The sequence below is a fragment of the Podarcis pityusensis genome, assembly GCF_964106645.2.
Source record: "Podarcis pityusensis genome assembly, chromosome: 5".
NCBI lineage: Eukaryota > Metazoa > Chordata > Lepidosauria > Squamata > Lacertidae > Podarcis > Podarcis pityusensis.
Window position 1 is genome coordinate 38,194,513 of NC_138032.1, and position 21,880 is coordinate 38,216,392.

The 21,880-nt window shown below is 43.5% G+C and overlaps 1 protein-coding gene across 2 annotated transcripts in view; it reads right to left on the reverse strand.

Annotated features, from left to right (window-relative positions):
• Window positions 1–500: 500 nt before the first annotated feature.
• TSPEAR (thrombospondin type laminin G domain and EAR repeats) overlaps window positions 501–21,880 on the reverse strand; it is a 36,624-nt gene continuing 15,244 nt past the window's right edge. For both annotated transcript variants that reach the window (XM_081007295.1, XM_081007296.1), the window contains 8 exons: window positions 16,939–17,095; window positions 15,378–15,509; window positions 14,316–14,548; window positions 12,671–12,857; window positions 9,669–9,898; window positions 5,738–5,919; window positions 5,324–5,425; window positions 501–2,003 (listed from right to left, as the gene is read on the reverse strand). In XM_081007295.1, coding sequence (XP_080863421.1) covers window positions 1,850–2,003; window positions 5,324–5,425; window positions 5,738–5,919; window positions 9,669–9,898; window positions 12,671–12,857; window positions 14,316–14,548; window positions 15,378–15,509; window positions 16,939–17,095 — 1,377 coding nt within the window. In that variant the 3' untranslated portion in view covers window positions 501–1,849. The remainder of the gene's footprint in view (window positions 2,004–5,323; window positions 5,426–5,737; window positions 5,920–9,668; window positions 9,899–12,670; window positions 12,858–14,315; window positions 14,549–15,377; window positions 15,510–16,938; window positions 17,096–21,880) is intronic.

The following is a 21,880-nucleotide window of genomic DNA, read 5'->3' on the forward strand; positions in this document are numbered from 1 at the left end:
ATATATAGATGGTGAAAGTGATGGAAGGGAGGGGGACCTTTGCACAGGAGAGTGATGTCACATTGACATAAGTGGTCAAGAACATCTCACTAGGAGTTGTGATTGCATAGGATGCTTTGGAATGGGATTCCTTCACTCATTCTTCTTGCACCTTGTAGGCTGCATTATAAGCACATTCCAGACCCTGTAAAAGGTTCTCATCTCTAATCCCCTTTGAGACTTGTCCTAGTGGCCAAAGCCACAATCTGGAGCAGTGAATTCCATAAATTAATCGTGCATTATGCAAAGTAGTAGTAAAAATCAGCAGTCATATTTTATGTTTCGTTACTTCAGTGTGTTTTTGCAAACAAAGCTGAACCTAACTTAGGTAAGTCTGGTAGCCAGGTAATGTGGACCTAGAGAGTTATGGCAACTGGAACCGCATTTGTTCACTTATTTCAGCTAAGATGGGTGTTTGGGTCTACAGTGCTAACAAAAAATAAGCCCTGAAGCAGAACCCCTGAGGTTATCAAAGTCACTCCGTCAATTTTATTGGGTGCTACTTTCAAAATTGCAAATATTCTTTGGATAATAAATAATAATTCCACCTCCCTATAAGAACTGCTATTGTCAATAGTAGCAATTCATACAATATAAACATATCATGTATAGAGAATGATTTGAAATCCTTTGCAATAACAAGAATTAGTTATATTTTGGGGGATTATTCACAGGCTAACATGTAAGCAAAGACTGAGAAAGCACCAATGAAAATGGGGTAGAGCTTACTAGAGAAGTGTCACAGATCCACATGACAAGGTACTAATGGCTTCCCAAATGTCAATAATCACCATTTTGTGAAATCCACAACAGCTGTTCATAAAGCCTAAACATAACAAGAATACATCTGACTTTCCATTCCTTGTAGTTATGCTGAAAGTGTGGAAGACTAATGTACAGATCACTTTGTAAGGTCAGGGCTTTCACCATAGCCCACTGGTCTGTGCAACTGTTGGCATGACGACGCCCCAAGCCAGTATGGGTTGTGCATCTTCTCTGGTGTGGACTGCAGTACTTTGTATTCAGGGAGTAATTGGGCTTCAGATTTTATCAGCAAGGCTCAGATATTTCCCCTTGAACTCCTAAAATCCAGAGCCATAAATAATTGCCTGAACTGGTTTAATAGCTTTGAAAAAACAACAGCTGGGTCTTTGCTGTAGCATAAAGCTCTCAAGCTACATACAGCGTATCCATATCCTAAGGAATCTTCTTTCTGTTCTTCTGGGATCTTTCTCAGGGATCCAGCAATATCCACAGAGGCTCACAGTGGGTTGGAATATGCCAAAATGGTGCACACTGAAGCTCTTCCCATAAAGTGACATGGCAGTGGAAGCATTCATCTGGAATCTGGAAGGAGTGAACCCAAATGCTTATATTTGTTCCATATTGCTAAATTGAGGGTCAGTAGCCCATAATGTGCTAAAGCCATCTTCTAGTTTCTGTTGCCCACGGGATTGTGGATTATATTAGCAGCTCCTGGAAGTAGGCATGTGTTTGTCTTGCATGGATGGTGTGGGTATGTCAGAGAGAGAGAGAAATCAAGGTTACTGTACTCACTAATATCACTGGCCAGCTCCAGGTTATGTATATTCCTAGCTCATTCCAGGTATTGGAAAACAGGTTTGAAATCTAATCCTGAGCAGCCTCATACTCAGCCTAATCCAGAGAGGCAACCTGGGCATCTCTGGCATTCATGGCAGTGACTCTTTGGTACAGCATTCCTGATCCTAGCCCTGAGTAGCCAAAGTAGTTCCTCACAAGTCCAGACTTGCCCACTTGTTTGCAGCAAATCAAAGCACCCCTGTCCAGATCAAAAGGTTTTCAGCTTCAGCACCCTGGATAGTGGTTCTTTTGCACTTGAATACATGAGGTAAGAGCCAGCTGCAGTAGTGAAAGCTTCCCAATCCCTACAGCCAAACGTTGGAAGACGGTGAACAGCTACAAAGCCTTCATATCCTTGCCATCTGCAGTAGAGAGAGAAAAGAGTTACTCAATGCTCATGATCACCAACCTCACAGGATCCGTTTTACCCCACTGCCTTCAAACAGCTTTCCCATTCAGAAAAAGGTCTAGTGAGGAAATGCGCTCCTTTAACACCAGTTCAAAGAGCCTACGTTATAGATAGCAGACACGCTCCTAACACCCAGTATAACTGTATCATATTTGATATTTGAAGGGGTCACTGGCATTGTGCCGTAAGGCAGCACTTGAAAGCAAGTGTGGGAAACTATTTTCCACCCAGGGGCCACATTCCCTTCTGGGGGACGCATGCGAGTGGTGTAGCAGATGTGTGTCTCTTCCTTCGTACAGTGGATCAAATGTAGATTTACAAAGAAAGCACATCTCCCCAGCCAGCATTCAGGTAAGCAAGAGGTATCGCCACAATTCAATGACATGTCCTGGCCAGGCAAAAGCACTTGAGAAGTGTGTGGAGCACGGTCAGTGAGCTGGTGTGGCTTCATGAGAGGAGGCATAGGCTGGGATGAAGGGGTGAGCTGGCCCCAAGAGTTAAACAGAGAGGCTCAGAGGGCCATTTTTGGCCCCTAAGCCTAAAGCTCCTCACCTCTGGCTTTCAGAGGTGACTTCTGCATGTAGCCTATTGTACAAACTTATGTGGCTTTCAGAGATTCGCATGGTAGTGCTATTGGCTTAGGAAGGGAAATGTACTGTGGGCACAAATTGAGGGTAATAGACTGAGCTGTGGTAGCCAGCAGGGCTACATAGGTGGGGCTACATTGCCTTTTGACTTTCCTACACCGTGATTTACTGCCGATTCCTGAGAGGGAGTGGGAGGGGCAGAAGGGAAGAAAAACAGTCCTAACAGTTGTATTAGGGAATGAATTGCATGTGCAGCATCCTCTGTGCACACCCACTCCTGACTGCATATCCCTCCTCTCCAGGACTGCACAATCAAGTCCAGAATCCAATACTGGATGGCTGCTATTGCTTGACAGTATTCAGATATAATTTTAGGGCCATTCACTTCCACTTAAGGTTTCCAATACAATGCACAAGGCCAGTCTTCATAGCAAGTTGTTGCAAGTCATATCCTTTCTCCCAGAGGACATGCATCAGCTATGCTCTCCTTTTTTGGTTGTGTGATCAAAAAGGAAACTGGGTTGGTCTGGCTAGTCCCAGAGGAATGGAGAAGATCAAACATCATGCCTTTTTTTAATGGAAAGAATAAAACCCAGGGAAGTAGAGCTGATTGGTTTGGATTTAATCTCAAGTGGAGGAAACAATAAAAAAACCAGTACATCTGTTACTGAATAGAACAAACGAGTGATCATTAACAGTTCACATGGTTTTATTGAGAACAAATGATGCCAGACTGACCTAGTTTCATTCTTTCATAAAGTAGCTGACTTAATAGAGGAGGTGGATTTTATATCCTCCTGGAAAAGCTTCTGAAATATGTAACAGGTAGCAGAGTGTGTTGCGGGCAGGTAGCATGGGTTCTCAGCAGTCTGGGAAATTGTACTTAAAGGGTAAATATTAACTAATCAACAGTGGTATCCAGTGACGAGCTCCTGGGATAGTTCCTGGATCTGGTGTTTCAATATATTGAGGGCTAGTGCACACATGTATACCCTTTAATTATTCCAAGTAGAATGTGAGAGAAGAGTGCATTTTGTTTTATGTGACCTAAGCAGGTGAAAAGAAAATTCTGCCTGTGATATTTGATCCATGGTATTTACATATGCATATCCATTTGCACCAAGTTCTTAAAGAAATGGGAGTGCCTGATCACCTCATCTGTCTCCTGAGAAATCTCTATGTGGGACAAGAAGCTACAGTTAGAACTGGATATAGAACAACTGATTGGTTCAAAACTGGGAAAGGAGTATGCCAAGGCTGTATATTGTCTCCCTGCTTATTTAACTTATATGCAGAATTCATCATGTGAAAGGCTGGGCTGGATAATCCCAAACTGGAATTAAGATTGCCGGAAGAAATATCAACAACCTCAGATATGCAGATGACACAACCTTGATGGCAGAAAGTGAGGAGGAATTAAAGAACCTTTCAATGAGGGTGAAAGAGGAGAGCGCAAAATATGGTCTGAAGCTCAACATCAAAAAAACGAAGATCATGGCCACTGGGCCCATCACCTCCTGGCAAATAGAAGGGGAAGAAATGGAGGCAGTGAAAGATTTTACTTTCTTGGGCTCCATGATCACTGCAGATGGTGACAGCAGTCACGAAATTAAAAGGCGCCTGCTCCTTGGGAGAAAGGCGATGGCAAACCTAGACAGCATCTTAAAAAGCAGAGACATCACCTTGCCAACAAAGGTCCGTATAGTGAAAGCCATGGTTTTCCCAGTAGTGATGTATGGAAGTGAAAGCTGGACCATCAAGAAGGCTGATCGCCGAAGAATTGATGCTTTTGAATTATGGTGCTGGAGGAGACTCTTGAGAGTCCCATGGACTGCAAGAAGATCAAATGCATCCATTCTTAAGGAAATCAGCCCTGAGTGCTCACTGGAAGGACAGATCCTGAAGCTAAGACTCCAATACTTTGGCCACCTCATGAAAAGAGAAGACTCCCTAGAAAAGACCCTGATGTTGGGAAAGATGGAGGGCACAAGGAGAAGGGGACGACAGAGGACGAGATGGTTGGACAGTGTTCTCGAAGCTACGAACATGAGTCTGACCAAGCTGCGGGAGGCAGTGGAAGACAGGAGTGCCTGGCGTGCTCTGGTCCATGGGGTCACGAAGAGTCGGACACGACTAAACGACTAAACAAAATCCATTTGCACCCAGACCCTTACAATAACACGACCCTACAGGTTGAGATCAGATTGATTTTCCTTCCTATATTAGTTACCATCATAAGGTGGCGCTGTGGTCTAAACCACTGAGCCTCTTGGAAGGTCAGCAGTTTGAACCCTCAACAGGGTGAGCTCCCATTGCTCTGTCCCAGCTCCTGCCAACCTAGCAGTTCAAAAGCATGCCAGTGCAAGTAGATAAATAGGTACCGCTGCGGCAGGAAGGTAAATGGCCTTTCCATGTGCTCTGGCACTTGTCAAGGTTCTCTGTGCGCCAGTAGTAGTTTAGTCATGCTGGTCACATGACCTGGAAAACTGTCTGTGGACAAACACCGGCTCCCTCGGCCTGAAAGTGAGATGAGTGCTGCAACCCCATAGTTGCCTTTGACTGGACTTAACTGTCCAGGGATCCTTTACCTTTACCTACCTTTTTTACCAGTTCCACTTTCATTCACTATGAAAATAATCAAGTATGACTCAAGCTATGACACTTCGGGGGTTGTGCACCTACTTACCTGTAAATAATGCTGTTTACAGCAAAGGTCACACCATCAAATGAATTTGCTACCACCAAAAAGTTATCTTCTCCAACTGAAAAGAACTCCCAATCCACAGCACTGCAGAAGAAACCAACCAAACAAGAAGGGATTACAACAATGGGATAACTGCCTGGGAAAACATCCTCTTACCATTTACTATTTAGAATACATTTTTTAAATCATTTCCCCAAATCAGACTCTTTTAAGAGAAGTGAGCATTTTCATCTTTCTATGATACATTGACCACCTAGATCAATTTAAGAACACATTTTAGACTGCAGTCTTACAATTTTTTAAAAAAAGAATCAAAACATTCTGGTAGACCGAAACACATTCCATTATTAAAATGACACAATGCTGGTGTTTTCAGCAATACATAAAAGGGGTCACCTGTAGGTAAGAATGTCCTGGAACTTGACAAACATCTGTGCAGTGATGTTAAGCTCGTAGATGGAAGAATTGATGGCAAAGCTGTTGTTTGGGGCAACAATTGTACTGTCATAGCTGTTCGCCAGAGCGAGGAAGACCCTGTCTTGGATCTGGAAGACTTCCCAATCAGCAGCACCAAAAGTCTAGACCAAAAGAGAAGGCGTGAAGAAAAGCTTTTCAGAAAATGAGCAGCAACTGCAGAAGAATGCATCCAACACAATACATGGAGGAGAATAATCCAGACCTCAACTTCCCCGCCGGGAAGCCATTCAGCATATGCACATCAGTTCCATTAAAGCAGGGGTGGGAAACCTCAGGCTTGGGGGCCAAATTCAGCCCTGTAGGCCACTCTGTCTAGGCCTTAAGGTGCTATCTAGGCTGTTCACCCTCTCCAGGCCATGCCCCACTCTGGCCTTGCTCCATCCCATCCTTGAGAGTTTTTGCCTTGCTAGAATATGTCCTTGAATTGTGTCTGGATGGAGAGATGTATGTAGAACATCTCATGTACATGGACTGTGCAAAGGCAAGAACCACACTGTTGCTCCACCTACTTTTTGCCTGTGGCCACACCCACCACTGGTATGTGGCCCCCAGAAGCTGACCCGTGAGTGAATGTGGCCCTTAGGCTGAAAAAGGTTCCCCATTCCTGCATTAAGGGCTTCTACATATAGTAAGATTTTTATTAACACCACTGTCATAACCTTTTGGTGGCAAGCAGTGCAGACATCATCCTTTCAAGCTGGACTTTGAACGCTGATTTTGCCAGTAATTGAATGACAAACCACAACTGCTTGCATACCTGATTCTTCTCTCTCTTAATAAAGGCTGAGGGTAGTGTGTGTAAGCCTGAGATGGGAAACTTGCAGCTTTCCAACTGGACTCCAACTGGACTCCTACCAGCCCCAGCCATGAAGCTATGAAGAGCCAAAGGCTACCCATCCCTGGTGTAAGGTGATTGGGATACTGCCACAGGCACTTATTGCCCAGTTCCTGTGACCTCTGCTCATGAAAATAAAAGAAAACTCCAACCGCCAATCTATCCACCAAATGCCCAAGCCATTTTGGAAGCATTTTTTGCTTGGGTTTCCCCCCACCCCCCATTTTTGGTGTGTTTTTTAAAAGGTGAATGCTTTTCTTCTTTTCCATATTAGTGCTCATATCACCTTTTAAAAAGGAAAATTCTACCAAAATTAAAATGGGCTACCCTCTTCCCCTGCCACTCTCATTCAAAAGCCATTTCTTTCTTCCTGCTCTAGGAATGACGTTTCTCCCCTGCAGCCTGGCGTACAAGAGGGTTTGAGTAGCCACGTAACTCTTGCAGAAGCAGACCTAGCAGTTAGTTAGCAGTGAGAAGGAAGGTCTGGTGTGGGTCCCAATTTTAGAAAGCTTTCCAGATATGTCAGCCTGTTCACTCACTTGGTTTTTACTTGGAAACCCCCTGGTGTTCACAATTATGAAGAATGCAAAACCACGTTCCATTCTGCTTCCTGCACAGCTGGGTTCCATTGGAAATATTGCTAGCAGAATGTCTGGCAAATGCTTCTTCCTGCTCTCTTATTTCATACATTCCCTTGCACTAGGATATTATCTTAGTAGCAGCCCTACTAGGGACAAATGTAACACAGTCCTCTGCTCTTAACTAGTACCACAATTTCCAGAGCTGTGTTAAATGGTGCATGCAAACCCACCCATTTTCTAACATAGCGCACGTGAAATAGGGTTGCCTTTGCTGAACATCTACACTGATCTGAGGGTGGTCTCAACAAGGCAATGGTCTTTCCTCCGTTGCAATACTTCGTAGGCTGTAGCTCAGTGGAAGAGCATTTTCTTTGCCTGAAGAAAGTGTCTGGCTCAACCCCTGGCAGATTCAGGTAAGAATGGGAAAAGCTTCCTCTCTGAAATCCTGGAAAGCTGATGCTAAAAGCACTGAGCTAAATGGACCAAAGGTCTGGCTCAGTGTAGAGCAGTTTTCTATGTATTTATGAAGGAATGTAGCCAGAAAATATTGTGCCAAAGCTGAAAATCCATGTAGGTTCTTCAAAGTTCCTTGAGACTGGAACTTGACTGCATTCACACAGCAGTTTATTCCATTTCCCTAACTGTTAATTTGAGCTTTCACATGGCATTAAAAGCAAGCCCTTCGGGAAATCTACAGTGCAAGTATAGCACCCATCTCCATGTAATTTGCTTCCAGGAAAAAAAAACCCTGCTTGCAAATAACATGGAAACGATCTATGAACTTGCTCTATGTTCCTGGAAGTGGCTTTTTCATTGTGTGGAAGTTCAAATATAATGCAGAAATGAACAATTAGGGTAATGGGAAATGGAATAAACTGCTGTATGGATGCAGATTTAAGAGTCCCGGAGGCAGCTTGCTTGCCAGAAAAATCCATGTGCATTTTTTATCCCAGTGAAGCATTTTCCAATAGCTTTCCATCACAAGGAATGATTCCTAAAGCATTATTCCATGAAGGATTTTTGTTGGCTTCAGAGAAGGAACTGTATCAGCCCCTCCTGTATCTTGCTGCTCCCCACTTGCCTGAGCCTCTGGCCCAAGCGCTGCCATTTTTTTGTGAGGCTCAGCAGTGGTGACCTCAATTGCCTCATGGAAAGAGGAAGGTGAGGCCAAAAGTGTCTCTCTCCGGGCCAGCGGGATGAACACTGCAGAATGGCAAGACCAAGAACAGCTGTGACATTGCCATGGCAACCAGAATGCTCTCCACCACAGCTGCCATCTCCAGCTGGGAAGCTGGCCTGGTTGCCACGGTGACTGAGATGTGCCTCAGTAGTAACACAGGAGCAGAGGGACTTGTGGGAAGGAACTGCGCATGATGAAGCATGGAGGCCCAAAGGGAGCAGGAGCCAGGAAGGAGATCCAAGTGATTCCTGAGACCACGGGCAGCAGGTGGAGAACAGGGAAGTAGCAACTCCCTTCATCTGAACTGAAGTGGCCTGAGGGTGAGCTCACCCTGACATCAGGACGGGCAGCATGCCCTATCTTGCTACTTTATTGCCTGCCTTAGACAACCTGCTCTTTTTTGCCTTCAAACACTTTAGCAAACTCATTCAAGCAACAGCTGCTGACTGGGGTGGCTCATAAGTCCCAGCAGATGGCTAGCCAAGCTCAGGATGGGACAGAGAAAAACCCATTACATTTGAAGAAGTTAAAAAATGCCAACTTTTCAATGTCGGAGACTTCAGTTCCTATCAGCTCCAGCCATTATGGTAGTTACAGTCCAAAACATCTGGAGGGCATCAGGTTGCGGGGGAGGGGGAGGGGGAGGAGCTGAATTCAAGCATGATTTTATTTGCCATTTACCCGTCCCCCAATGAACTTAATCTCTAATGTTACAGATTCCAACAGAACTTAAAAACACACACAGCTGTAACTGTGCATATTAACATATGCTAATATGACCAATTAGCATACTCAGTGATGCTGCTGATCAGCACTAAGGGAAAAATAAATCAAGGAAGGATGACCCCACACTTTTATTTTGCAGTCCCATTAAAACAAGTAACACAAAAGTTGGTATATGGTGACTCAAGACAACCTGCACTATGAGGGGGATACAGACAATAGATTGCACAATGCACATCTATACTTGCATCCCCCTGATCTGCAGTCACATCTGCATGTACAGTTTTCATTACCTGTGTGCAACAGACTTCAGCACTGACATATATGAATGGAAGGGAAATCTTTGGCTATGTCATTTTGGTGGCAGTGGCAGCATTCAGTGCAGCTTCATGAATACAGAACTATGTATAAAAATCAGCACACCCACCTACCCTATGCTTATATAGGGTATATCCACTGTGGTGTTCAGAGCAAAATACATTGCCCAAGCAATCAAACAACTACATTGGTTTTTCCTACTCAATATCTTACCAGTATTGACTGGAAGAGCTGGAAGGCTCCACTGAGCCAAATGTAGATGTGAGAGTTGATTGTGGTGGATGTTCCATTAAATGTGTTGGCCACCACGAGGAAGGAATAAGGCCCAATGCTGAAAAATTCCCAGTCGTAGGCTCCCGAGGTAGGAATGGTCTGGTTGGTTTCAAAAAGGCCTGTCCTGGCGTTCCACCTGTATATGACACTGTCTATATTGTGGTTATTCCCTAAGGAAGAAAAAATGTCAGACGTCAAGGACTGACCTCAAGGTTTTAATCTGAAAAGGAGAGTCAAATGAGAGGGTTCTTCTTGTTGTTGCTGTTGACAAGCTGAAGGAAATGACTGTCTCATTTTTGACCAGATAAAGAACCAAAAAGGGAGCTAATAATTCAATTCACCTGAAAAGATTTCAAAAGACAATGGAATTTTTGCATGGGATGGAATGTATAGGATTCCATAAATAAGCCTACATGGGGCTGGGGGGGTCATATGCTCCACATCCCCTCTGATGTAAGCTTCTCCCTCCTCCATAATAAAAAATATAGTAATGACACCTCAGATCAGCTGCCTGAGGCCTTCCTAATGGCAAGGCTGGACTTGGAAGAGAGTAAGGCATTACACGAATGAGAAATAAAGAATTTGGTCAGCTAAGCATTAGATTTTAATCACAACCACTACCACCATTTTCCTTTTTGCAAAAGCAAGTGAGGGACCCAGTACAAATAGGACTGATTTAATAGCATTTACTTCCATATTGTCCCTGTTTACTTCATTCTAAGGCTGAAACTATATATTTTAATTTTTCTTCCCACACAACACATTTTAGAAAAACAGTTCTTTCCATGGATTATGTTAACAGACTCCACTGGGTGGCAGCATATGGTCATTTCATGGGCACTCCAAATGATTTTGGATCCCAAAAAGCTTCCAGGAGGTTCCACTTTACAGTGGTACCTCGGGTTAAGTACTTAATTCGTTCCGGAGGTCCGTTCTTAACCTGAAACTATTCTTAACCTGAAGCACCACTTTAGCTAATGGGGCCTCCTGCTGCCACTGTGCCGCTGGAGCACGATTTCTGTTCTCATCCTGAAGCAAAGTTCTTAACCCGTGGTACTATTTCTGGGTTAGCGGAGTCTGTAACCTGAAGCGTATGTAACCTGAAGCATATGTAACCCGAGGTACCACTGTAGTTTGGAGACCAGGCTTGCAAGCCATGCTAAGCCCAGGGCAATCATGTGAGTGTGCAGCCTCTGAGAGAGGTGGTTGTGATTTCTGTGCTCCTTCCCAATTGTTCTGCTGCTGCTGCACTGAGCTAAATGAAGCTCTAGTTGCCTTGATGTGTTGGGCAAACCCAAGCCTGTGGCTTAGCGATGTTCAGGCTTTGGCTTTTTGGCTCATAGTTTGTGAAGTGCAAACCATGCCAAGTGACAAACCATTCTGATGGTTTGGAGGAATGTTGCAGAATTTTAACCTAGATGCCTGAAATCTAAACTACCAGCCCCGTTTTCAACCAAGGTTTCGCATACTGTTTGTGGGAAACTAAGAATCAGTTGTTTGTTCTCAGGGGCTGGGCTGAGGACCCAGGCACAGCACCAGAGTCTGGCCTTGTGGGGGACCTGATAAGGCCCACACTCTAGCAGGGGACCCATTTCCCTGCTGAAAATACCTCACAAAGTTGCTATTCATTACTGTGCAATTTTAGGCGGGGGGACAGAAACCACAAGCAGATGATTTCCAGCAGGAAAACAACATGGGGGAAATGGTTAAAAATAAATAAATGACAACGACAACGACATCCTGCCATGTTGCAATCTCACTCTGGATTGAGGACCCCCAGGGTTGCTTTCATAAATCCAGGTTTTTAAAATCTCTCTCTTAACACTGCATAGGCCCTGACACACCAAGAAAGCATCCATTTGTTTCCAGGGTCTAAATATGTATAACCACATACTATAAACACAGTACAGATGCAAATATGAAAAAGCTGGTGCAAAATGAAGCAGACACCCACTGTTTAAAAATGGTTTTAGCCAATAGGAATTATTAATTTAAAGAGGACACAGAGCTTTTGGAAGTGAATTGCTGAGCAGCCTCTGAACCCTGACAGGTGGGGGCGAAAGAAGAGTGCAACTCGTTATTTCCCTGTTATAGATCCTACAAAAACTCTTGATTAACACCACAAGGGAAGGCTGCAGTCAGTTGGACTGCTGATTGCAGTAGCTACAGTGACAGCAGCTTTAACAATCCCTTGCAATATCTCTCTTTGTTGAAGAGTCACTTTTGGTGGAAGAGTCTCCTAAGAACACAAACCTGGATGAATGAGACCAGGATCCACCTAATCCAGTATCCTGCTTTCCACAGTGGTCAACCAGATGCCTCCATGCAGTAGCTCTCCCCCGAGGAACAGGGGTTTAGTGGAGACTGGCAGACCTATCCCTATACACATTCATTTAATCCCCTTGGAAAGTCATCTAAGATACAGTCATACCTTGGGTTACAGCCGCTTCAGGTTGCATTTTTTCGAGTTATGGACCGCTGAAACCCGGAAGTACTGGAACGGGTTACTTCCGGGTTTTGGCGGTTGCGCATGCACAGAAGCGCTAAATCGTGCTTTGCACATGTGCAGAAGCGCTAAATCGCAACCCGCACGTGCACAGACACACAGACGCGGGTTGCGAATGCTGTGGGTTGCAAATAAGCATCCCGCACGGATCACGTTTGCAACCCTAGCATCCACTGTACTTGTCCTCTGTGTCTTGCAAGCAGGGCATAGACTAGATAGATAGATTAAATTAATCAAGGGCAGCTTTCCCCTCATCACGGCATTTCCATGCCAAAAGTTGCACCTGTTGACTTGATGCATGCCACACAGCTGTTAAGAGGAACAGAACATATGTAAGGAAAGCAGGTGCACGCCAGGTGGTTCTGGTTGTCCAATGGCAAAGGGAAGGGATTTTGCACATGCCAATTGGTGTCACTGTACATTGGCAACTAGATACCTTTTCTATGATTAGCCACTGCGAGGAAGGCCTCTCCATCAATGACGAATGCCTCCCAGTCTCGAGCACTGTATGTGTTGATCCTCTGGTACACAGTGAATTTCTCCTTTCTGTAGTTCCACTTGTAAATCACAGAAAACTCTTGACCCCTTTCATTTGCTTCAAAATTTGCCACTGCAAGGAAAATCTGAAAAACAAGAAGCTACAACAGCTCAGTCTCTCTTCTTGCACAGAACAATCCATATATTCTGCGTGAAATTGTTACTAAGGTTACTGAGTTGTCCCACCCTCCATATTTTCCCAGTCTAGCCCCATCGGATTTCTTTCTTTTTCCAAAACTGAAATCTGCACTGAAAGGGCACAGATTTTCCAACATTTCATACATCCAAGCTGCTGTGACGGCAGAACTGAAAGCAGTACGAAAAGAGGACTTTTCCAGAAGTTTCCAACAGTTCTACGAACGTTGTCAATGGTGCATTGTATCAGAGGGGGCCTACTTTGAAGGCCTGTAAGCACAACAGGTTCTTTTCCAGAGAGGAAAAACTCTCAAAATGCGAAAATATGCTATCCTTCCCCCCACCCCACCCCAAACCACACATACTTTATTTGGAATATTTATTGGGCACACTCCATAAAATGCTCTCAGAATTTCCTATAATAAAATAGTGAAACCGCTACAGAAGCCATATTTCATAAATAGCAATAGAGCAAGACACAGCAGTGCAATGTAAGTCAGCTTTGAAAAGCTCTTGCACTTTGCCACCAAACATCTCTGGTATGAGATTCTTGGTCTGCTAAAGTCTTCTAGCACAGCCTGCTCCAAATCTCTTCTTCTAGAGCAAATGTGGAGAATTTATTCTGGCCAGAGGGCTGGATCTCTTCCCCACCCTGGCAAGCCAAAGTTGACAGGTGGGCAGGGCTGCCCACCTGCCCAACACCTGACATACTGATGTCATGTGATGTTTCCCTTTGAAGTAGCATGAAGGTTTGAAGAAGCACGGGGGGGGGCACATTTGAAAGCCTTGATCAAGGCACATGCTGACCATTTATCAGCTGATGGGCGGGTAGGAGGGCGCTTTCAAACACAGCCCCCTCCATGCTTCAAACTGCAGAGTTCTGAAGGAAAAGCTCAAGCGGGAGTTGAAACTGATGGGTGGATAGGAATACACCTTTCTCAATTAAAGGAATTCCTACCCTTGCTGGCCAAATGGTAAGGAGTTCCCCCCATCCCTGTTCTAGATAAATAAGAACACCAGTATGGAGGTGTGGAGGAATTATATCTATATCCATTTCAATCTATATCTGTATATTTATTTGTGTTTGAAGGGGGAAATGTGTTGTGACCTTCATCAAAGTGCCTTGATTTGTCATAGTGTTGCAAACCTACATAGTAGTAGTTCTTGAGGACAGGTTATGACAGAGGAGAGAGAGAGAGATAATTATCACTTTAATTTAATCCGATTGGTCTGGATAACAGTAGATTCTTAATGGCTTAAGGTTCCAATTCAGTTGGGAGTTGACTGTCAGATGGGGGTTAATTGCCAGTTAAGAAACTGGTAAGGGAGGTGTGACAAAAAGACTAGAGAGAAAAGCTGATGGGAATAGTGGAGTATCCAGTAATACTGAAAATTAACTTACAATTTACCTTTTTTCCGATAGTAAAGAATTTCCAGGACTGGGCTTGGTAAGTGGGGATATTTTGGTATGCCACAAATTTCTCATCCGTCCATTTGTAGATGGCTGACCCTGGAGGAGTGTACCGATTAGCAGTAGCTGCAAAGAGTCCCACGTCAGGGATGACAAAGACCTCAATGCCCATGGTTTCAGAATTTGTAGCTAAACTCTGGTATTCTTCCAGATAGTCCAGTCTTTCTTCAACTATGAAATCAAATGGCATTAATAAGGGGATTCTGTAGGCAGAATGATCCAGCAGAATTAGCATTCCTGAAATTTATCTTCTTCTCCCTGCCCCTTCTGTGACCCTCTTCCTTGGGCCTTCTATCTGCCCTGAATTCCCCTCTCATTCCTTCTGGTTTCCCTTACCCCTGATCCTATTCAAACTTACCTTTCACATTTAGATCTAGCTTCTCTGCTCAGATGCCTATAAGCCAGTTTAAACATGGTGCCTGAGCCCCTCTCAGCATGTTTGCACTTCTGTCTCATTGACATCTATACTGCCTTGGTCGTGTACACACAATAGAAGATGACAGGATCCCCAAGGAGCTGGCTTCAGGCACCAGGCCTGCTGGCTGACCAACCCTGCGTTACAAAGATGTCTGGAAATATGACATGAAGGCTGGCAACATTAACTCGCCCATGCAAGAATCCCTTACGGATGACCACAGCACCTGGAGACAGGCACTCAGGTTGTGCAACCACAAAAGTGACCAGAAGAGGAATGACTGCTTGGAGGAGCGCAGAAAGAAGAAATGCCATGGTACACCTGCACCAGCACAATCAAACACCCTCGTCTGCCCCAGCCGCAACAAAACATGTCTTTCCCATATTGGTCTTTACTGCCACAGCCGGTGCTGTAATTCCCCAAAGGTTTGACTTCACCCCGCAAAGGCAAACTCCTGCATTGTCTCCCGAGACAGACGGAGGCCAACCAATTCATTATTTATTGTTTGTAAGCTGATTTGAGATTCATTTGAATGAAAAGCGGAACAGAAATACAACCAATCAATCGGTACCCAGAAAGGCTTACCTTCTAGCAAGGAAATCCATTTATCCCCGTTGCATATAAATAGCCCTTTCTGAGCAGCATTAAACCAGAACTGACCACTTTCACTTTTGGTACAGGGAGGGCGAGACCCCAAAGTCACCTTCATGTCTGCTTCTGAATGATAACAGTAAAAAAAAAACCCAAGCAAATTAGCAGCAAATAAATACTTGCTCTGGCACCACGAGAAATGCAATTATAGATATCAATACGCAACTGCACTGGATTATGTGAGATAATGCTTGGCTACAAACATGTTTTTCTCTGTGTTCATTTGCCACTGGACAAGTATGGTCTTTGATTTTTAAGGGGGGGGGATTCGAGAATGAGTTATAAACAGTGGGTGGCCTTTTAGGCTTCCTCCACGTGAATAGTTCACTTTTTGAATAATAAAAATTATATGTTATGGTGGGGGTTGCATCAGGATTTTAGAGATGCTTAGGTGGGGCATGGCCAAAAAAAGGTTGGGAACCACTGGTCTAGCGGATGAAGTCACCAAATAAGCCATGGTAAAGGCAGGCTGCTGGGTTCACACATAACACCAAGCTATAGTTAAAAAAACCAAGATTCATAAGCAAAACAACAAACCATCACTTCAGATTGTGGTTTTGTTGGCAATAAACAAGCCATGGTGGTGTGTGATAACAACCAAATCTTCTGCAAAGGAACAGTTCATCTAGAAGCACTCCGGGTATAATGTTTTATTACACCATAAACAACGCAATGACAGTTGACTTAATTAGGAGCTTGCGCTGTGGAACTGTTGTTGAACCCCTTGGGAATTTTCCTATGGAATCCCACAGTCCCATTTTGTCCCTCGTAGCTCTTTAACATCTTTACATAAAACCACTTGGAGAATTCATCTGAGGATTCAGAATTAAATGTCACCAGTGGGCTGATAACACTCAATTATATCTCTTTGGCAACCTTGACCACTGGCCATGGTGGCTGAGGCAGACGGGAATCATAATTTTCTACAATGTATACAATTTCTTCTCCCATATATATACACACTACTGGATGGTAAGATTTGCAGGAGAGGCTCTGCTCCGAGTCTTGCCAGCCTCTGAAGTCCGGCAGGGCCTTCTCTGTGGTGACACCTTTCCACTAGTAAACAGCAAAGCAGACATATGTTGCTGTCATCAAAATATAAGCAAGAAACATTGTTTTGCATTTGATAACAGAAACACTGTACAATTTTTTTGTTTATTAACGGCATTTGTCCTAAGATACAAAGTTTTCTGGGCAGCTTAAAGCAATATATTATGTATATCAGTGAAAAGGTCCGCAAGGAAGAAAGGTTCATTAACTACAAGGAATCAATCCCACAATTTTATTGAAGGGGGAAACGAAACAGAATAGTATTACTGGTATATGACAAAAGTGAAACGTACCCTTCTGCTGCTGCAAGTCAATCAGCCCAGATCTGCTCTAACTCCAGGCTCTCTCTCTGCACTTGGAAGGGTAACCAGCTTGTTCTCCTCTATAGTTTCCTAATGCAAGTTGTTGGAAGCACCTCAAAACCTATTTTGTTTGTTTTACTGACCGTAAGGGTATTTCAGCAGCCCATTGCCCGCTGGTTTCACGGGGAGATCCTGCAGAATTTTAGGGATGGAGAGCACTGCTAGATTAAAGTTCATGCCAGTGCACATCCTTGAGGTAGCATCAGATCCTGGCAACAGGACCAGCTGCCTTAGCAAGCCCTGAAAAGAGAGGAAGACAGACTAGGGAATGAAATCAATCAGGGTTGTTGGAAGACCATGGTTGGTATGCTTACAACATTGATTTTCTTTCTTTCTTTCTTTGTTCAGTTGATGACGGGGCTTAAGCCCATTTGAAAAATCATGGGCCCCTATTTTCATATGTGTGGGGAGCAATTGTGACTCATCAGTGACAGGGGAAAACTACCTTTCAGGTGCTCAGGGGCAGCCTCTTCATATTGCTCTATGTGTTAGTGGGCTATTGAATCTGCCATTGAACATTGATTCCAGGGCTGAGCTCAGAGGTTCCAAAGAGTCTCTGTTCAAAATAAGTCCTGTGCTGCTGGCCTTTATTCTTTATGCAATCACAGGAGCAACTTCTCACCAATGTGTACATGATGGGTGAACAAGTATGGTATATGAGCAATAATTCTTTGACTAATCTGTTCTTTTACTATCCACATTAACGTTGAGGGTAATAGGGAACACAAGAGAAATTATGACACTTTCATGTTATGTTGACCTTGTTGAAAGTATACGGCTGAATTATACACCACAGTGTAGATGCAGATCAAAGCAACATTTCATGCACAAACATACTAGGTCTTCCTGGAATGCCGGATATTAAGGAGCACTTGCCTTTCAAACAACAGTATACTACTCCATGTTAACATTGGTTTGTTATAAAACACTTCTGCAATGGTTACCCTGCCACTTTGATAGGGATTAAACTGTTACTGAAGCTAATGTGGAAATAAGCTTCGACTGGTGGAGGAAAACCCACACCCTGTAATCTAAGAAAACTTACTATTCCATATTTTCTTGAACTAAGGATCTAGCTATACATTATTTAACATAGGTATGTAACAAAAACCTGCTGGGTTGGCTGCTTGTCTGAGGAGGGAGATTAGGAAAAAAGCACGCATGTGCAGTAGTTGTAAGAGTGTGGTGAGTATTTTCCTTCACTTCCAATAGGTTTCACTTCAAATAAGGGAATGACTATTCAACCAGTCCGTGGAGTATAATGTCCTCAGGGGCACATTTAGAAGCAGTGAGCTGGCAGAAACAGAGGTGCTAGGAGTGGGGGCTGATCCACTTGGGCAAATGGGACACTGTCCCACCAGCCTCAATCTGCATTCAGCCAACCCCCACCTGCCCGGCCTTCTTTCTTACTACTAGTCCTGGAGGTGGCTCTGGCTGCCAAGTTCCTCCTCTTCCTCCTCAGAGCTGCCCCCTTTGGAACTCAGCAGGGAGAAGAGTTGGCTCTGCCTATCAGTGGCTCTGGCTCTATCTACTGTTGGCCGCTATGACTTCTGAGTCTTCCTGAGAAGTGAGCATGTGAAATCTAATTCAGAAAGGGGAGCAAGAGACAAAATTCCCTGGACTTACAGATGGTGTCCCTGCATGCTACGTGTCTAGCACCTAATTTGCCTAGAACAGGTGTGGGGAACGTCTGAACCTCCAGATGTTGCTGAACTCCCATAATCCTTTGTCACTGAACACAATGGCTGGGTTGACAGCTGTAGTTCAGCAGCATGTGGAAGCCCAAAGGATTCCCACACCTGGTCTAGAATTAATGTTTCCCCTATGCCTCTCATTCATCTATAAGTCTTTTGGGACAGTAACGGGATCCCTTTTATGGCTTTCCTGCACTAGTTTCTCTCTCTAAATGTACTCTCAGCATCTCAGAAACAATTTGCCAGACCCCCCATCTTCCAATTATCCCCTTAGAGCCAGTTCTAGCACTCCCCCAATACACCTCTTTCAGCCACCCATCCTGAGCACACACCCACACCTTCGGTGCAAATAGTTTGGCTTTTCACTCTCTTTAAGTTTGAGATGTACGCTTCAGGCTGTTTGTCATAATCTGAATTTAATAAATCATTTGTAAGTGCGAGATGAAGATCAGCATAAATCACTTCAGCTAATGTCTTCTTCATTTCCTGTTTGTTCTACCTGATCTTGCAAAGACTCTTTTTGACTACAATGGAAAGCATTTCAAGAAAACATTATTTTTTTAAAAAATGAACGATTGTTGACCTTTAACCATCGCAAAACATTAAGAAAGGGATAGGTGGTTTTGTCGCAAAGATGCACTCAGAAACAAATCATGTTTTCTGGGATGCAAAAGTGTGGAAGTTTTGGCAGTCAAACCTAACAATGCTAGTATCTATGCTAGTTAGTAAATGAAGGGGTTAAGGACCACAGAGCTGTAAATTCCTAGAGAAGGCACACTCACAATGACTTGTTACATTTGTGTGTGTGGATTCACAGTGCTCTGAGCCTCGTTTCGATATACTGTGTCCGTTCTGTAGGTTTTGTAACTTGAACCAACCAAATGGAACACATCTCATAGTCAAAAAACCCTCCTTAATGCAGGAAAACCAGAGCATTCCCAACAGCCCCTGCTTGAAAACCTCCTGGGATACTTAACCACCCCTCTAGGTATCTCTCCAGTTTTTAAACTAATGTGGCTGATAGGCCATTTTCAGGCACAATTCAAAGTGGTGATGCTTCCCTTTTAAACCCCTAAATAGTCTGGGGCCCAGATATCTGGAATATGGTTTTCTTTTATATGAACCGGTATGATTGCTAAGGTGATAATTGGAGGCCCCTGCTTAAAATTAGGGATGGCCAAATACATCAATTTCATTATCTCATTTGTCCAGTTTTAAGTTCAGTTCTCCATATTTCTACATCAGCTTGTGATTATTACTTTCTAAAGTCGTCCTGAAAACATAGCAGCATTTTAGTGCAAATTTCTCCTAAATACACATTTTGTATGCAGTTTTGCCTAATATACACATTTTTGCAAAGCATTTTCACCTATGCATTTTTGTATGCTACTGAAATATGAATTTATATGCACAATTTGCCCTGGTATGTGCATTTTTGTACATATTACTTGCCTGGAGAACTGCGCTGCAAAATCTGGAGAAGTGTGAATTAGGTAATTCTACATTTAAATGCAAGCTGAATCAAATTTCTCTCCCATCCCTACTTAAAAATCCCTCTGCCTTCTGAAATGAGGTTGGTGATGACAGAAGAAAGAGGTCCCACCCCTTTCCCTGGTCCTTCTGGCAGCCCACACATCGTATGTTCTCCCCAGAGAGCCTTGCCTGGTACTGAATTAGATGTCCTTCCCGCAGCAGACATTTTTATTTAGTCAGCCTTTCCAACATGGCAGCTGGTTTTAATCCAATAAATTTTATTGCTTGCTGCTAGTTTTTATTACTCTCTTTAGGTTTTTTACAGTTCCATCATTGTTAAGTGATATCTATAGCTATCTGAAATTGTTTTAACGACTATTACCCTGGAAGTTTTGTTAATCTGCAAGTGGCATAGACATTTTGAAAAAAAATAAAATAATAAAATCCCCACAGATGGCTGGATTATTAGTGTTCCACCGGGTTTCTCATTGTTTCGGTATATCTGTGTTCTCTTCAGATATCACATGGACCAGAGATGAATGAAAGTGTTGGTTCTGGCTTCTCTCCATTTTTTGTTTTTCCAATCTTCATTTCTCCACATATAGCACACATTTGCATTTTTAAAAAAAGTCCTAATGAAAATTCGGTAACATTTTACTGCACATTTCTCCTAATATGCACATTGTTTTATGCAATTTTTCCTCATATACACATTTATTTCAAAGTGATTTCTGTAATATAATGCACTTTCATATATTTTTCTCACCAATACATGTATTTATATGCACACTTTAACATAGTATAAGCATTTTGTGCACATTACTTGGCTGGAGAACTGTAATGCAAAAACTGGTGAAGTGTGAATTTCAAAGGGTGGCTGTGTTCCATTTCACATTTTGTTTTGGAAAATTTCTGCAAGTTTGCCTTGAAATGGTAACTGAATCCAATTTCTGCCCCATCCCTACTCTTGACTCATCTTTCTTGCCTTAGAAGTTTCTGTGTCTTTCTCCCTGTGATTTTTGCTATGAAAATCTTTGGCTATCAGATTGGCTTTCCTTTGGCTTTGTAGGCTTATTATCAGCTTTTATCTTGTACATAATTTGTGGGCATGGAACACTCAGATCATCCTCCCCAAAGGCTGAGTTATCTTGAACCAGGCGCTTCTCTGCTCCTGTCGGCTTCTTTTCACAAGTTAGTTTTAAAAGAAGGGAAAATAGAATTTTATCTCTCACTCAATCGTGTCTCCCCGTCCCAGCCACACACGGTATTATGTATCTATTGCAATGTCTGCTCATGAAAGCCTACTGATCTATCTGAGAAAATGGCTAAAAATTATCACCAGCAACCCAGAAATGAACAGAAGCTGTTCCATGTATGCATCTGCTGTTTATCTGGAAAGGCTACAAGAGAGAGGGAAAGCCAAAGCATTCCTAGCAGATTAGTACCACGGCTTCCATCAGTGTGATTCCCTCAGGGTCTGTTCTGAAGTTGGTTTGATCTTTACGCAGAGCTTTGCATACTCCAGAGTTTTATGAGGCCTGCATAGAACATGGCTGATGAATGTCACAGAAACTCTTACCGCAGACCACTTTTTATCAATATCTCACCTCACAGCCTACATAAAATTGTCACGTCCCCTGCCTCAGGGTACCTGTGTTGGCTTGAAAAGCAGTGAAGGCTGGCCCTCTGGGGCAAATGGGGCACTGACCCACCAACCTCAGTCTGCCTTCAGCCACCCCACCTGTCTGCCTTCTTATTTACAAATAGTCTAGAGCAGCCTTTCTCAGCCTGTGGGTCCCCAGATGTTGTTGGACTACAACTCCCATCATCCCAGAGCTCTAGCCTTGCTAGCTAGGGG